This window comes from Pygocentrus nattereri, chromosome 28 (assembly GCF_015220715.1).
Source record: "Pygocentrus nattereri isolate fPygNat1 chromosome 28, fPygNat1.pri, whole genome shotgun sequence".
Classification (NCBI taxonomy): Eukaryota; Metazoa; Chordata; class Actinopteri; order Characiformes; family Serrasalmidae; genus Pygocentrus; species Pygocentrus nattereri.
In genome coordinates, this window is record NC_051238.1 from 25,396,845 (window position 1) to 25,415,474 (window position 18,630).

Genomic DNA, 18,630 nt, shown 5'->3' on the forward strand with positions numbered 1-18,630 from the left:
TGTTTAGGGAGCCTATCTAAGGGGTCATCCCACACATCTCATGTCCATCAACACAAACATCATATTCTGGCTGAGAATAATAAAAGCGCTGACTTTCTTTGGCCAGCTATGCATTATTACTCCTCAACATTTAGTCATGGCATGGATCCACCAACACTAAAGGAGATCACTTCTACACCTCTCACAGGACAAACCAATCCAGTGCAGGACACCGCCCGAATGTGGTAACTCAACACATTCCATCTCCCTCGATAACAACATCAAAGTCCATCAGCCAGTATGATGGCTCTGGACAGCTCATCAGAAAAAGTCAAGAGCTCTCTTATAAGAAGAGCTGGCCTCCTCTGGTCAGCTGTGCATGACTATTACTGACCATTTAGTCATACTTCCACCGGATGGATTCACCAGTGCAAGAGATGATGACCATTCTACAATTCTATCAGGTAAATCCCATCCAGAGAAGGATGCATTCAGCATTTCCATCCAGCACCAGAGTCCAGCAGCTGAAGAATTCCCTTACCAGTACCGCTGACTTTCTCTGGTCAGCTGTGCATGAGTATTAGACACAGGGCTGGGCAATTAGACGATATAAAATCACTATCATGATCATTTACATCACAATATGTCACTGTATGCTTTTCTGAGCATAGTGTGGACATCGGCTCTATCAGCTGTGCTTAAAGAACCCTGACCACCACACGTTCGATTACAAGGAGAGCAGAATTAGCCCTGTTTTATCAGATTTATAGCAGCAGTATGTAAAATGCTGAACATAAATCACTGCATCCATAGTTTTTGATTACATATTTTTTATCTTTATCAAATATCAGAAAATATAGGATATATGTGATATTACATTTTTTCCATGTCACCCAGCTCTAGATACACATTTAGTCAAGCTTTCATTGGATGGATTCTCTAAGGAAAGGGCATATGATGACCGTTCCCCCAGTTCTTCTAGCAAAACAAAAAAACAAAAAAACATCTGAGGTCACTCCACGCACCCAACAGAGTATTTTTGAACAGCTGGATTCTCTGGTCAGCTCCCTACAGATTCACCTATCCTCCCGGTGCATATTCAATGATGAGCACCCAACAAATCACCAAGAAAACTCAATCTAGCACGGCCACTCCACATGAGCCACCTCCCTCAGTAACAGCACCACAGTCTTCTAAAGAACGTGATCTCACAGAACTGCTGGCCACCTGCCCATAAGCATCATCCCATTCTCTGCTGGACTCAGTTTCAGTGGGCTGGGCGATGCACAACACCTGCACTCACTGTTTCTTTCCCTCGATTTGCAACGTGGTACACCAGCACCACAGTCACTGCCCTTCTCCTAAATGCTACCACAGCACTTCTTCTGCATTGGGCAGGGGAAAAAAACTCCAACCACACTCAACCGACCACCGTAAGAGTTCAATCAACACTGCAGGTGCTAATTAAACAGCAGGGATTCAGCCAAACGACCGTTCACTTGATTAGAATGAGCCGTTTTCCTGACCAGCCCAGCCAACTACAACACTCAGTATAAATGACACAACGTCACAGGAGCGAGAACCGAGGGCAGCGTCGTGTCTTACCAGTACACGAGCTTGTTGTGGAGGATGGCAGGAGTCTTATCGGACGCGCAGTTGATGCACCACATCGCTGCTGCTGCCGTTCAGAAGAGCTGGAGGAGCCGTAAGCGTTAAGCGCGCATCGCTGGAGAGGAGAAAGAGGATAAAAAAAGGCACGATCTGGCAGCTCCAGGCCAGGCACGATCTCCGAGCTGTTGGCTAAGTCCAAACAAGAGAGGATGAAAATCGTCGAGCCCCTCGCTCTTTTCCATCTCTCTGCCCCCCTCCACCGTCCTCCTCCTCCTCCTCCTCTTTCTCCCTCCCCTCGTGCTTTTGAATCTCCAACGCGGTAAAGTCTCGCCAGGCTCGGTGAGGGTGGAGAGCCCAGCAGATGAGCTCAGCCCACTTCTCCGGGGGTTTTGGCTTCTCTAGGCTGGATGTTGAGGGCGTTATTCAGGTTTCTGTTTTTGTGAGATCTGATTTTGATGATGTGAGATGAGATGTTGAGACCGTCTCCTGTCATGTCACTTGTCACTGGACCGTGAGTCACATTGAGTCGTGTTGTGGTGAAGACGAAGCGTATGGTGCCACTGTATCGGTGTTAAAGGGGAATTCCACCAATGTTTCAAAATTGCTGAACAATGCAGTAAACAGATTCATTCAGAGTGGGCTGATCTGAAGTGCTTTACTGTGGAGAAACCTCAGATTTCTTTGCAGTAGTGGTGATAGGAACCAGGGGTCTCTACAACACACACACACACCCACACACCCACACACACACACACACACACACACAGCCATTTTATTTACCACCCAAACCACCAGTGGACCTGCACATTACTTGTTTTCTTTGGGGACTATTTTGCCTAACAACGTCCTGAATGACCTCGAATAAATGGATTAAAATAGATTTTGCGCCAAAACATTTAGAGATGGTTGTCTGGCTCCTGTCACCCCAAATGTGAACAATACTGACTCTGCAAATTTCTCTAGAATGGAGCATTTCATACCAAACCACTCTGCGTGGCCGTTTACGTCTTCACTGAATTAGAGTTCCCCTTTCAACTTCTTGGTTCATTTGGGCTCAGATCTCACTAAATCTCACAGAAAACAAGCGCAGGCCAAGCTTGTATTGCTATCTTAATGGGATATTTTCCAACATGTGCCGCCATGGCCACTCCAAACTCACCTCTTTAACATTAAAATCGATGCAAAATGAATTCTTTTTCAAACAAAAGTGCACTTTAAAAAAAAAAAAGCCATTTTTATTTGTGGGGATTAGCCAACTATCAGTGCAGCGTTAGAACTGTCACGCTTTCCCTCACTCTTAAGATATTCGGTCCCCATACAGTGCTAAATACACAGCAAGGCGCACACACTCACAAAATTAATTAATGTGTTTCTCAGTGGCATTTTGCCAATGCACTTAGTCCAATGAGGCATATTCAGACTGCATCCCTTCCAGCAGGGACACAAGCGAAATGACTGACTCTCCTCTGCTCTCCACCATTCTCATTATGACAATGGCCAAGAGGACAAGTCAGCCTCCATTTTTCTCCAGAAACACAGGGAACAGTTTTCCTCCCTCTCTCTCTCTCTCTCTCTCTCTCTCTCTCGCCTTAGGACAGCTCTATAATTCATTATCTTGTGTATTAGCTGCCATGTTGATGACTCCTCCTCATGATTGTCATCTGTCTCTTCTGAAGCATTGGGTGGTGGATCATTGTCAGCACTGCAGTAACACTGACATGGTGGTGTGTTGTGCTGGTCTGAGTGGATCAGTCACAGCAGTGCTGCTGGAGTTTTTAAACACCTCAGTGTCACTGCTGGACTGAGAATAGCCCACCAACCAAAAATATCCAACCAACAGCGTCCTGTGGGCAGCGACCTGTGGGCAGCGTCCTGTGACCACTGATGAAGGACTAGAGGATGACCAACAAGCTGTGCAGGAACAGATGAGCTACTGTCTCTCACTTTACATTTGGGTGAACCAACAAGGTAGGAGTGCCTAATAGAGTGGACAGTGTTTAAACAGACTACCATTAAGTGCCATAACACATTGCAAGTCAACTCACATCACTTCAGTTTTACCATACAAATTGCCCTGAAGTGCCAACTTAGGGCCCCAGGGTACGTGCTGGCTCTCTAACTGAAGAAATTCAGCTAGTATTGATTTAACCATGTCCTTAACCATAAACTTGTACAACTCAATGAGAACAGATAAGAATAGCTCAGCCAGTTTGCACTGAAGTCTCTGTAGTTACTGAATAATAAGCCATAGCTTATTATCCTAAGTTCCCTAAGCTTAGGATAATAAGCTAAGGCTTATTATTCAGTAACTACAGAGACTTCAGTGCAAACTGGCTGAGCTATTCTTATCTGTTCTCACTGTAAGAAACTCGGAGTCAGTAATTTCTCTGCAAAGCTCAAATAAACAAACTCTACTCACTGGTAACGTGTTATTGCACTAGTCTTTAACTGTTTTCTTAAGACCCATGACATTTCTCAATAAATGCATTTTCTGTTTTCTTTTATTTAGATGAATTTACCTTAACCGGGGTTAACCCACTTGTGGAAATGAACTGTGGTCACTTTAAATAAATGCGATCAAGATATTTTCATACCTGCAAAACTATCTGAGAAGGAAGAAAAATAAAAATAAAGGAAAATCTTTTTGTCAAAATACTAAATAGTGTCCAAAGAAAACAAATTTTTCAGATGTACCATCATTTTTCCATTACCAACATTACATATAAAAACTCACTGGTCTCACTGGTCTATTTTTTCATAAATACAATGGCTAGAATTGCATTGCATTCGTGCGACCCCTGGTTCCTATCCCCACTGTTATAAAGAAATGAGTCAAACCACTGTGACTGACATTGCTCACATCTCAACAACTGAATTATGCAGAAATGTTGAACAAGCTGCCTGTCTGAGCGAGAGGCCTTTTAGGAACCTTTATTTTTTATTAGTGTTTCAGACTCCAACAGTTTTTCCACAGGACGCTCAAACACAGCCCGATTCCAACGACTAAATATTAATCACGCCTAAATAGGTCATTTGGAAAATCAACAAAACACTGTATAAAAAACTGTAATCAAGGCCAAATGCAGTTATTCAGTTTCTGCTGAAGACATAAGCACAAATAAACACAAAACTGCCGCTGCGTGGTGCGGCATTCAAAAACAAACTGTGTGATATGAGATCAGTTGAGAGAAGAGCGTGTTGGGAAAAGCAGGTTTAGAAATGAGGGAAAGCAAAAAGAGAAAAAGGAATGCGACCTATGAATAATGGAGCGGACCACTTTCTGCCGTCCCCTCCTATTTATTTCACCATTTCCTAACATTTATAATTCATCCTTCAGCAATGCCGCCCCTTTCTTTCTTTAGTTTGCAGCTGTCCATTGTAATGCAGTTTACCTTTGGCTTTGCCCTTGTGCTCTCTCTCTCTCTCTCTCTCTCTCTCTCTCTCTCTCTCTCTCTCTCTCTCCCTTCCTCCCTCCCCCGCTCACTCTCATTTTTCTTTCTGTCATTGTATCTTTCATCATATCCTTGTCTGCCTTCCTATCACTATCACTCTGTCTGTCCCTCCTCCTTCCTCCCTATGTTGTCACTCTCTCCTAATCAAGTTAGACCGGAGGACGAAGACGGGAGAGGCAGCGAGGGAGGGGAGAGTTGCTTAGTGACGGTTGCCGAGAGACGGATGTGGGAGGGGTACGGAAAAGCTGGAGTCAAGAGTGGCGTTGCCGTGGCAACCAAGGTTTCACACTGTCTTATTGGATTTGTCGCAAAATGGGAGGGCTCAAAGTGCCTCTGTGGGGTTATACAGCCCATTACCATGCATATTCACATACGCTCGCACGCACACACACAAACAGACACACACATGCACAAACACACACTCCCCCGCCGCATACGTAAGACGCAAAGCCATACCCACATATTACATATGCATACGCACAGACACACGTATTCTAAGGTGAAATATAATCAAGACATTTATTAATCAAATCCTAACATTTGGATATTGTTTCTGACAGAAATTTAGCTCTATAAACGTTGAAATGTGTGCCAAAGGACGCATAATATCATGTCAATTTAGCACTAGTTATAAAAATGTCATATGGCGTATAGTGCAAAAGCCAGAGACCACCTTAATTACCACATTCACTTTCAATTAAATTCCCAGTCAAAACGGCCAGTAAGTTATTTTCAGGAGGATTACATTTACGATCATGCACTTGCATAAGGAAGCAGGAAAGACAGAGGAATATAAATAAAAAAGGACTTTCAAAACTACAATTTCAAAAAAACTGAAAATTGGACCCAAATGTCCATAACTGTCACCATCCGATAAACAGTACTTAAAGCTTTTAAAAAAATCCTCCTGTGTTTCTGTCCATCCTTCCACTGTGAGAAGGCAACACTATTGCTCTGAAAGGATGTGCAGTTGCCAAGAAGCAAAGAAGCTGCTGGTGTTCTCAGAACCACGGACTGTCCACACCCAGAGTCCAGACCTCAACATCACTGAATGTGGTTGGGATTACTGGGATCTTAAGATGCAAAAATTGCAACCAACTTCCAAGCCCGAACTTCGGAGGCTTTCTTTGAAAAATTGAAAGCAGGTTTTCAGAAAAGAACAGAAGCTGTAATAAAGGTAAAGAGTGGACACCAAATGCTGAAAAAAATGATAATATCTGCTGAAATTTAGTTGTTCAGACTTCTAATGGATGGACTGAGACATGTTCTATATTCGGAGTATATTCCAAATAATCGGTGTGAGGAGCTGTGCATGGTTCTGAATGAAGCCAAAGTGAATATCGTACATTAAGCAACCAGATTTTCACACAAACCCCCACTGCAAATCTAATAAAAGGGACTGATTGTAAAAACTGCATAAAAATAGCAGACGTCACTCATTTTTTTAAAGACTTTTTGAAATGAATATATCTACCAATTAAAACCTGACATGCTACTAAAAAATGTAATTGGTGGATGAACGCTGTGAAAATTGCACGTTTTTACTCACTGGGATTATATCCCAGCCAGCCACAAGCAGCCTCATTCTCATTCAAATCATCAAACAATTATGAACAAAACAAAACCTTCTGCTAATGTGCAAACACAGCCAACAAACCGTTATTTCATAAATTACTGTTTAGGCTACTGTACGCAGGACTCGTGTGCCTCTTAGTGTCACTTTTAAGCATTTGCTTAAATCAAAGCGTTTCCTTTGGATTCTCAATTGAGGTTAAGCACATAAATGTCTTTTTTGCTGTTTTTGAGTCCTGAAAGTAAAGCAACAGAGTACGTGTACAGTTTGTGTGCATGCATAAGTGCACTGAGCCTATAGGCTAGTTGACTATACAGAGCAGTGACACTTGATTCTGCCTGCACTAAAGCTCATCAGGCAGGTTTAATCAGAAGAAATTATTTGAACTGAAGGAACATTTGCTGAGCAAACAGTCTGCCTTTATAGCTCAGCACGATGCTGCAGATGTGACTGCAGGGATGTGACTATAATAAGGTCTGTGAAAAGAGAAAATCAAGCTCCACTCTTGCTTCAGATCTGAAAAAATCCACAGGTGTTTCCGTCCATCCAGATGTAGATTTAGTGATTCTGGGTCTGTAGACAAAAACAGACCCTGGATGAAGTTTATTATAAATAAATAACTTATAATTCATTCTATAATTAATACATTATAATAACCTATAACTAAATATATAATTATAACCTTATGTATTTCATAATTTAGCACAGAGTAACACAGAAAAGTATGTTTCCAGGAAGTAATAAGTAACATGAGAAAACTTAATTATTATTTTTTTTGAGTAATTATTCCAACACTGTAGCTTTCCACACTAACATTAACGCTGGTTATCTTTAGAAGTATCTTTAGAAGTTATCTTTGGAAGTACCAACACACTTACTGCACTGCTTTGACACACCTGTATACGTTTTTTTATAGAAAATCACACCAAAACAAGATCCTCTCCATAATGTACATTATCGCATGTCTTCAGGCAGTTGTATCATCACATAATAACATGGAACAGTCCATTATACAGTAACAGTAACGAAACAGAGCTTCTCCTTCTGGGTCCAAAATTAGCAAGAAGTAAATCACCAGATTTAATCTTAAATCTTGCCGACTTTCCAGCCGCACCTGGACTAGCAGCAAAAAATCTCAGCATTATAATAGATTCAGATTTATCATTCGATCAACACACAGGCGGCATCACTAGGACAGCTTTTCTACATCTTCACAACATCGCCAAGATCAGAAATGCCCTGTCCCTGCGTGATGCAGAAACACTAGTACACGCCTTTATTACTTCCAGGCTAGACTACTGTAACGCGCTACTGTCAGGATGCACAAGCAGGAATTTAAACAAACTCCAACTAGTCCAAAACGCCGCAGCCAGGGTCCTCACTAAAACTAGAACATCTGATCATATCAGTCCAGTGCTATCATCACTTCATTGGCTGCCTATTAAATTCCGTATTGATTATAAAATCCTTTTATTGACTTATAAAGCCCTACATGGTCTCGCTCCCGAGTACCTGCAAGACCTTATTTCTTATTATGAGCCATCATGACCACTCAGATCCCAGAGCGCTGGCTTATTAATAGTCCCCAGAATTCCTAAGGCCGCAGCTGGGGGAAGAGCTTTTTCTTATAAAGCCCCCAAACTCTGGAATGATCTTCCAGAAACTGTTCGGGACTCAGACTCAGTCTCAATCTTTAAGACTAGGCTGAAAACTCACGTGTTCAGTTTAGCTTTTGGTAGCTAATGTTCCCCCTAGATAAAGGCAGCAGATCCAGGGGTCCATGGACACAGGGAATTATAGTAAACTGAGACGCTGGTGCTGTCGTCCCGCTGCTCGCACGCGGTCACTCAGGTTTGTGGACGGTGGAGCGGAGGGATGTCAGACTGTCTCAGAGTGCTGCCGTGTCTGTGTGTCCTTCTGGTTCTCTCCTGTTAGTTAAGCTGTCACAGTCAGATCTGCCGGAGTCGTTAGCCACACTCTGGAAATGTTCACATTCCCTGTTTTATGTACAAACAGACAGAATAAAACTAATTCCCTCTCCCTGCTTTCTTTCCGAGTTTACAATCACCCACATGTCCGGCTGGACACCGAAGGACGACCGACTGCTGAGCCCTCCTGCTGCCCGCTTCAGACCAGCTGCCCACGCCCCAGCTACCACCACCTGCCTTGGATGAGCTGCCCACCCTACACTGATGTTCTCATGGACTCCCAGCTATTCCTAATACCAATATTACTGCTATTAATATGAGTAGTATAATCACTTGTAGGTAGTCTGACCAGAGGAGGACGGGTCCCCCCTGGTGAGCCTGGTTCCTCCCAAGGTTTCTTCCTCAGTTCCTCAGTTTTTCCTTGCCACTGTTGCCCCTGGCTTGCCCTCCGGGGGGGTTTCTGTACATTCTTACAGTCCTGTTGAAACTTTGCCTTTTCCGAAATTCTGTAAAGCTGCTTTGTGACAACATCCGTTGTAAAAAGCGCTACAAATAAATTTGATTTGATTTGATTTGATATAACCTTGACCAGGGGTGAGGCTGCATTCAAATGAATGAAAAATAAACATTACATTGGGAAATAACAGCTACATTTAAAATGTATATATGTTTTGGAATAGGCTATGTAATATCAACAGGTACAGTATATTTAACAGGTATTTTCATGGGGCCCTTGGCCTAGTGCAAAGACTGCCCTGTGTCCATGTCTACGGTTACACTCATGTCTATGGTTACACTACACTGTTTTCAGTGGTTACTATACAACCTTTTCAGTGATTACAATACACCCATTTCTATGGTTACACTGCACCCATTTCAGTGGTTATGCTACACCAATTTCAGTGGTTGCAATACACCCATTTCTATAGTTACACTACACTAATTGCTACTGTTATGCCACACTAAAGTCCTTACAGGAACTTCTGTCCACTCTGCATCCATCTTGGAGATGCTGCCAGGCTGCTATTTCCAGTCATACAAGACCAGACTGCTATCTCTTTGAATAAGGTGGAGCGAGTGACCTAACAACTTGAAACTGAAAGCCACCATTTCAATATCTGAAATCACTGAAAATATCTGACAAAAATCTCTCAAATAGTTTGTAGCATATGGATCAATTATTAGTATTAAGTATTACTAATTAGTATTACTTGTTGAACTCTATTATAGTGAGATAAACAGACAAAAAAGTATCTGAAATCTTCAAAACTACCATGAAGAAAAAAAATGACGTGACGTAGTTTGACTGGAAAACAATCCATTCTGTCAGCACTAACTTCAGTAATGTTACAGTCTCTAGCTCTGCATAACCCAAGTAAATGGGGTTATTCACATCAACCATCAACATGATTGTGCCCCCTTCTCCTAAGAAACATCTAAAATCAAAACTATGCCATTTAAAATTAGAAAGGGGCAGTCAGGGAAATTAAATATCATTGGGCAAATGTATCATATCAGAGCACTTTATTGATCCCAGAGGGAAATGTACAGAGTCATGACCTAGCTGTGTATTGCCCTTGAAATTCAGCAATTCAGCATTTAGGTTGGCATAACTTAAGAGACATTGTAATATTTTAGGAGATGCCTAGTGCAATGTGAGCCAAAGCCTGTGCTGATTTAAGCACTCATAACTCTCCTCACTCAATTCACCTGCAGCCAAAAAAGAAAACACCAGGGCCTTTATACACAAATATCTGAAGGATTGCTGAGGTAAGCCCATCTGCTGCTCATATAGTATTATTGATTAAAATATAAAAGTAAAATCTGACACCAGATCAGTTCTTGACTGGGTTGTTTTATGTATACGACCCTAATGGAACATGAAAAATAGCATTTACTAAAAAGCTCTGGATATATTAGCTAATTTTGCTCTGATGTGACAGATTGCCCTCAGTTCAGAGAAATCTGACTGCTGCCTCATTCTTCAATAGCCATAAAAAAAATCAATGAGCAACTGAACAATAAAAATTAGGAGGTTTGATATTTTTAAATTAATCAATAGACCCACAATCCCATTCCTCTACCACAATAACATCTGGAATAAATAGATCCTCTTTATTTTAGCAAAAGTTGTTTTAAAATAAGTTAATGTCTTAAGTCTGAGTCCATCCTTTCTTTGATTCAAATTCCAGTCAAAACAGCCAGTAAGTACAGCTTATTCATTTGTCAGTGTCAGAAAAGACGGATACATGTTCCCAAGGGTGTCACTGACATGATGTTTCAGTCTCTGAGATACTCAGACCAGCCCGTCTGGCACCAACAACCACGCCACATTCAAAGCCACTTAAATCCCCTTTCTTCTCCGTTCTGATGCTCGGTCTGCACTTCAGCAGGTTGTCTTGACCACCTCTACACGCCTAAATGCAGTGAGTTGCCGCCGTGTGATTGGCTGATCAGCTATTTGTGTTAAGCAATTGAACAGGTGTACCTAATAAAGAGGCCGGTGAGTGTATATGTGTCACTAAAGTGATGAAAAACTTTGAGTCATGTCTACCACCATCAGCCAAGCATGGTCTAGGATCAGAGCAGGTTTGGTCATGTATAACATCTGGAGCTGGTGATTTGTTTTTAAATGAATCATTACGAATGATGATAAGTACAAACAAATTTGAATATATTGAATAAATTAATTCTACACCAAGACAACGACACCAACCACACAGCTGAGATGATCAAGACATACCAATCATACAAAGGAGCACAACAGTCTATCCAAAACCTCAACATCATTGAAAGCGTTTGGGGTTGCTTGGACTGTGAGAAGCAGAAAATGCAACCGACTACTTCCCTGCAGATTTCTTTGAAAAACTAACAGCAAGTTTCCTGAAAAGAATGGAAGCTGTAATAAAGATAATGTGTGGACACACTAAATACTGAATTAAAAAAATGTAGTTGTTGAGGCTTCTGTGTCATTTTCTGTTAAAAATCATAATCTTATGACAGTGATATGTTACAAAAGGATCGGTTTAGTGCAAAAATGTGCATATTTTTAAGATAAGATAAGATAATCCTTTATTAGTCCCACAGTGGGGAAATTCACAGTTTCAGTACCTTTGCTGAGCATTATGACCATCACACTGAAATGGCTGCTGTCACACATACTGTATTTGCTCAGCATGGCAGCAAGAAACTTCTAACAGCAGCAGCAGTTGTCAAGTCTCCTGAGTGTATCCAGTCTATTTGAGTAACCGAAGCCCGGTGCAGCTGCGCTCCAACAGAACCAGCTTTCTCTCAGACAGCTCTACAGTCAATGCCCTTAAAAAATACATCCACAAGTGCTTTCATAGAGGTCCATTCATTTTGGTTAAACTTTGAGGATTTCTGCTTCTTAACATACTCTTCTCCTTCAATAACTTGATTTCTTAATGCCGTTGCTTTTTATTTGATATGAGACACATATTTCATACAGAAAGTCGTCTGAAAATCCATACATTGTGTCAGAAACTTTGCTATTGAGCAAATCATTGAACAAATCAATAATGCAATCTGAATTCTGCCCTAAATGTATTTTTGCTTGCACAGAAAAGACACATTTATCAATAAAGGCAGCATTGTGCTTCTCCTACACACTGATAGGAAACACAGTAGTACACAGAAAGCACAAATTCCACATACTGGAACATTCTGGTATATTTCGTGAAATACTCTTTATATCCTGACAGCAATCAGTAAATCAAATGCTCTGGCAATAAAAAGGAATAAATAGCTAGGATGCCACAGGACCATAAAAACCCTGTCCAATCACAGTGAGCAAGAATGGCAGAGAAAGTTACCTAGTTACCTACAACATTTTGTACCACTAAAGACAGAAAGAAAAGAACGAAAGACAGGCAAAGAAAAGGTTTCAAGCAAAAAGACGTTGCATAAAGCAAGAGATCAAACCAGAGTGAACAGTGGACTTCCAACAAGGGCGAAACCTGAGAGAGTTGAAAGGCCTGGAAGGAGAAGCCAAGATTGCTATTTTTCTGTTGGACCGGTAATTATCTGTTTGGTTTGTTTACGGGGGAATTTGTTATTTTCCAGAATTGTGTAGCTACATTATGTCCATTAAGTCAAACACAAAGCTGGAGGTCTATGCTATGTTTATCTTATATCTAGTCTGTGCATGTTTGACAATGAGTGTCCCTACATGTACTTAATAATCATCATCGCGTTTACATGCACTTGAGTAATCAGATAATGGGAAAACTGAATCCGGCAGCAATCGGATTTCTGCTTTGCAACAGGCCAATAAACTCACAAAAGAAACGTGATGTAACCATAATGTAAAACTTAAACTTCATGCTGGGGCTTTTTTTAAGACATCATGCCTCTTTACCTGAGAATATGCACATTCTTTATCTAGAAGATGAAGACTATTTAAATCCTTGGCTTCATTGTTTTGCTGCTAAGAGTATAAATGCACTGAGTCTGATTACTGAGCTAACATCAAGGTCTCTTTCTCAGATTCCTTAATTAGATATCTAGACCTCAATCTAAGAAATTAGGGTATGCTGTTTACATAACAATTTAAATAATCAGATAACTGCAGAAATCCAATTATGGTTGGATTATTGGTCCATGTGAATGTACTGCATGTCTGCATTGTAGTCAGGCCATGTGTGTTCATATGTTTTGGATGAGTGGCTTTTGAACGAGGGCTGAAAGTAGGGGTTGGGATTTTTCTACTTGGACTTTTTTTTTCCTGGTTTCTACAAAATCAGCAGCTTTAATTCCGGGTATAATTCATATAGCAATTTCCACATTTCTCTTATGCATTTAGTAGACGGTCCTGTATAAGCCATTAAAGGGAGCTGACACCACCATACTTGCTGTAAAAGGTACCCAGACCAGCAAGAGCCAGATCAGATTAAATACACAGCTGCAGCAATTCATTAGTTAATTAGCTTTGTTCAGAGGCGTGATGAGAGTATATCTGGAAAACAGCCAAATGGAGGCATCCTGTGGCTGCACTTCAAACTTCATAGCTGTTACCATCCCACATTATAGTCTTGGGCTTATTGTTGACACCTGCTATGTTCACTGAACACAAGCAAATGAAAAAAACAAAAGAATGAATTCTGAAGATGGGAAGAAAAGGCCTCTCTGAGTTTACCAAAGTAAGGTCTGTAACAGGGATTAAGCCTAATCCAAGGCAAAGTGACAGATTTTCCACCGAAAATATATGAACATATACTCGGGCTGCATTCAACAGACATTCTGGTATCCCTCAAATCAGAAGATATGTGTTGCTGGTTTGTTGACGTGCCTACAGTGGTGGATTTTACAGCTTTGAACATGAGCTGACAGTAGCAATTGGTTTGTCATTCATTTCGTTCAAAATCTATATGAGTAACTTTGTCTCCTACTGCCTCCAATTGGCTCCTACTGGCTGAGGCACACTACACTCCATCAAAAGTTCAACTCTGTCAAACTCTGCATTGGTCTATATTATTCGTCAACGTATTTAAATGGAATAAATGGCAAGAGATGTTTGACAGATACAAAAAACATCCTTGTGAACGCAGCCTTAATCTGTGTCTGAGAACCTAATTCTATCTGTTTTAACGCAAACAAAGCATAAGGTGTCCTACATACAGGTGTAGGACTAAGGTTTTCACAATAGTGATAGTGCAAAATGCTCCATTATGCAAATGAGCCTCTAAATAATCACAGAACGTTTTATTGTGTTTTTTGTATTGTCAGGTGAGACACACGATCTGTTCACTCAAAAAGCAGGCTGATGCCATGTATAAGAAGCCTCAAGGGGCTTTCTGTAGGAGTTTAGGCGAATGAAGGCATTTACATAATGCAACAAACAAAAATAATTGCTGAATATTTAATGTTACATCAAGAGTTCATTAACGCACTTTAGTATATTGCAATGCCTGTCACATTCACATTATAATCATGATGTTTTGGCCTTTCTGGTAAAACAATACTGGAAATTAAAGATAGTAATTGATACTAAATATCTTTGAGTTTTTTGTGTGCATTCTTTACCTTTATCACAGCTTCCATTCTTGTTAGGAGACTTGCTTTCAGTTTTGCAAAGAAATCTGAAGGGACATTTTTCCTCACCTCCAGAGTTCAGTCTTAGGAGTCGATGGCTAATAATCAAAATCTCATTCAGTGATGAGGCTCCAGTTTTCCTTTTCCCGGCAGGCCCTTCTTTTGAACACCATTTGTCTGACGGTGACAGCTTTGGTGCTTTGGTGATCTACCAGGTTGTTTGACGTCGCATTTTCTCCACACCTTGTAATATTTTTTTTCATCTTCAGTTTTGGAAACTCTTACATAAGTGGATTATCTTATATATAACCTCATCAGAAATATCTCCTTTGTGGCTGTTTCGATTGAAAGTCAACTGAAGAGTGATCTCTAATGTAGTACGCTGAATCTGCGTTACATAAACAAACTTATACACACTCTAACGTAAGGAACGTGTTGACAGTACAACTCGGAAGATTCCTTACTGTTATAGTGGTTCTTTGTCTCAGTGCTGCTTTGTTGAAAGTACTTTGTCCTTTCGTCACGCTCAAACCATTTTAACTTTGCTTTTAACTGACCTTTGATAACCCTAATGTTGTGAGATCCACATGTGACCTCATGAGATCTAAGGTAGAGCAGCTTAGATAACCAGCAATAGATATAGAAGTGCTCTGTTCAGCGTTATGGGGCAGTTAGTTGTCAGGGGCAGTTGTGGGCTGCAGGTTAGGGATCCAGCCTCGTGACCGGAAGGTCGCTGGTTCGATCCCCAGGGCTGACAGCACATGACTGAGGTGTCCTTGAGCAAGACACCTAACCCCCAACTGCTCCCCGGGCGCTGCGGATTGGGCTGCCCACCGCTCCGGGCAAGTGTGCTCACTGCCCCCTAGTGTGTGTGCTCACTATGGATTTTTTTCAAAAAAATCTCTTGATAATAGTGACTGCATGAATACAGTGTGCAGTGGGCATGACAGTGCTGCCCATCACAGCGCCTATAAACCACTAGCAGCTTCATGTAAAGATGAGTCAGCCTCAGCTGCTTTGATGTGTGTTTTGCTAATCTACCGTTTAACTCCCTTTCATGATTACCGCCCTGACAGCCACAGCCTAACCAGCCAGATTAATCTTCCACGTTGTCACTCCCGCCGAAACATATTAACAAATGAAATGAAATTCATAAATTCACGCGCAGCGCGGCGCCTTAAGCTTACAAAGAGTGCCCACGCTGCTAAGAACTGTAGCATAAAAACGACTATGTAGTGTCACTAGCATCAATTATCACACTTATTGAAGAGCTTCTCTGACGTGTTGTCTGCTCGGCATATGCTTCAAAACTCCTAATGAACACACTGGACAGTCTGAGAAATCTGATGGACAATACAGAGAAAAGCCAACAAACTGAAGGAGACATTTCGGAGGAGATTAGATATAATATTAGATATTATTAGATTTAGATTAGATATAATTGACTTTCATAAAAAAGGAAAGTCAAAGAAAAACATGAACAAACAGGAGATTCCAAATGTTAAAAAAAGACCTACAGACCACTGAAAGAGTCACCGTCACCACCAGATAAGCAGCACCTAAAACTCTGAGGAGAAAAGCTCCACTGTTGCTTCAGGTCTAAAAAATCCACAGGCCTTTCTGTCCAGAAGACCACTCAACACTATGAGTCTGAAGGGATGTGCAGCTGTCAAGAAGCCTTTACTGGGAAAAGGAAATGGACACAAAATAAGAACATTTGTAAATCAAACAAAGAATTTGCTGGTGAACAATGAACTGACCACCCCAGAGACATGGCCTCAACATCACTGAACGTGTGTGGGGTTACTTGGACCTTTAAAAATCAGAAAATAAAACCATCAAAACTTTAAAGGGGAAGTTCTAGAGCAGTGTTTGGCTGGTGCCCAGGGCCCACCATGGTCCATATTTTTGCTCCAAACCAACACACAACATATAGGGATGAAGAAAAAACGTGGACTGGTCTGGGGGCCACTTAGGACTTCGTCTGGAAACACTGTTCTAGAGTGTCGTACCGTTTCCTGATACACCGGATTAAAAAATATAACATTTATTTTTCATTATTGTAGCTTTGTGACAATTATGACAAAGAATAATGCAAAAATAATGAAAAATAAGTTATTATACCGAATGCCATTATTTATAAACCACTTAACTGCCTTTTTCCACTGTTCATCTGCTGTTTGAATGCATCTGCGCTGACCGACACCAGAGATCGAACAAAAAAACATTTTTAATCACTGATGCTCAGTGTTGTGTTAGATTTTGACATCTTCTTCTTTTATCTTCTGTTTTTTTTTCTTTAACCAAAACTTTCACCTTTTTTTCTCTTTTAGTCGAGATCACTTTTGACCATTTTGGCCAAAATTTGGGTGCATCCCTTATAGCCCATGTGTCAAATACAAGGTCCGTGGGCAAAGTCAGGCCCGTGACACAATCCTATTCAGCCTGTGCAATTATTTTAAATCTCTATTCTTATTAGTCCGTTTCACCCTAAGATGCACTACAGTCCCCAGCATGCACTGCAACACAGTGTGCGTTCTGACCCCTTTCCCCCAACAGTCTATGGGTCAGCGGTTACAAAAAAAATGATTTTTGAATAAGTTTTTTTTTTTTTGGCCTATTTCGAATAAACGATGGCCTGTTCAGGTCATGGCAATATGTTAAATAAAAGTGAAATAAAAACACAACTGACCCACCGATTTGCTGAGAGTTTTTAATATGACCCTTTTAGTGGTTGAGTTTGACACCCCTGCCTTATAGGAATTCAATATCACATATGACACATAATAAGGACATTGATGAGTAATTAAGAAAGGCTATTCAAGCATGGTGGAAAACAAGTGATAAGTGGAAACAGCACAGTGAGTATTAGATCCTAGACTGTTTAGAATGTGTAGCGAAAGCAGCATAACCAGCTTTAGCTCAACACAGCTCTGAATTCCCTAAAGAGCCTTGAGTTGACAGCTTGTGGGAGAAACTAACGGGACAAATGAAGTCACTAAATCCCACAGACGCCCTGATGCAGTGACGAAACATGCAGATACCATGCAAGTATATGGATTCATCTGGATTTCGCCTCGTTTTTATCAACCCACTTTCTCTCATCTCTCTCTGATACAAATCCACATGATTTCACAAATTCCTGTGTGCACACTAGAGCTGCCACTATCCATTACATTAGTAATCAGGTAGTCTGATTATTCAGACAATTAATCCAGTAATCAGAGGCGATAAAGTAAAACCATAAATGTGGCTTTATCTGAACAATACCAGACCATGCACAGCACTTCAGAGATATCGAAATAGGAAGACGTTAATAAGATTTAACTTAATGAATGTTAAAAAAATGCACAGTATATGTCCAAAGGTATCCAGACACCTCCCCTAATAAGTAAACTCAGCTACTTTAAGATGCAAACATTGTCAACTACACACAGACAGTTTGTATAATCTTCACAGAAAAGCACTGCTGACAGAATGGGATGCTCTGGATCTGCCATACATGAGCCTAAGATCACCAAGTTCAAAGAAGAGTATTAACCCCACCAGCATTAGGCTGTGGAGCTGTGGAGCAGAGGATTGATGAAGCTTCATCCAACACCCCTGGGATGAGATAGAGTGGTATTTGTGATCCAGAACTAGTCATCCAACATCAGTATCTAACCAAACTAATGCCGTTCTGACTGAATGCAATCAAATTCACACAGTAATGTCGCAAAATCTCATGTAAAGCTTTCCTAAAAGAGTATATTCTGTTACGACAGCGAAAAGGGGAGAGCTCCTTATTAACACACTTCATTTCAGAAGAAACGAATGAGCAGGTGTCAACTTTTTAGATATATAATGTAAACCTGATATTTGCAATTTTGTAGCTTTACACGAGAAGGAAAAATGTTCCGAATTTTGAATGGAAGTCAAATGAACAAGATTTATTTTTTGACTATTTCTATTGGTATTCCTAACCATTTCTATTGCTCTATTCATCATGTAACACCATGTAAAGAAAATATGCCAAAAATGGAGAAACATGGTTTTG

At 40.8% G+C, this 18,630-nt stretch overlaps 1 protein-coding gene across 3 annotated transcripts in view; it reads right to left on the reverse strand.

Annotated features, from left to right (window-relative positions):
- LOC108437580 (IQ motif and SEC7 domain-containing protein 2) overlaps positions 1-18,630 on the reverse strand; it is a 123,461-nt gene that overhangs the window by 59,630 nt on the left and 45,201 nt on the right. The window contains exon 1 of one of the 3 annotated variants that reach the window (XM_037535813.1): positions 1,585-2,123. The exons of the other annotated variants lie outside the window; for them this stretch is intronic. Coding sequence (XP_037391710.1) covers positions 1,585-1,649 — 65 coding nt within the window. The 5' untranslated portion in view covers positions 1,650-2,123. Of the gene's footprint in view, positions 1-1,584; positions 2,124-18,630 lie in introns of those variants that run through there. 3 annotated transcript variants of the gene reach the window in all.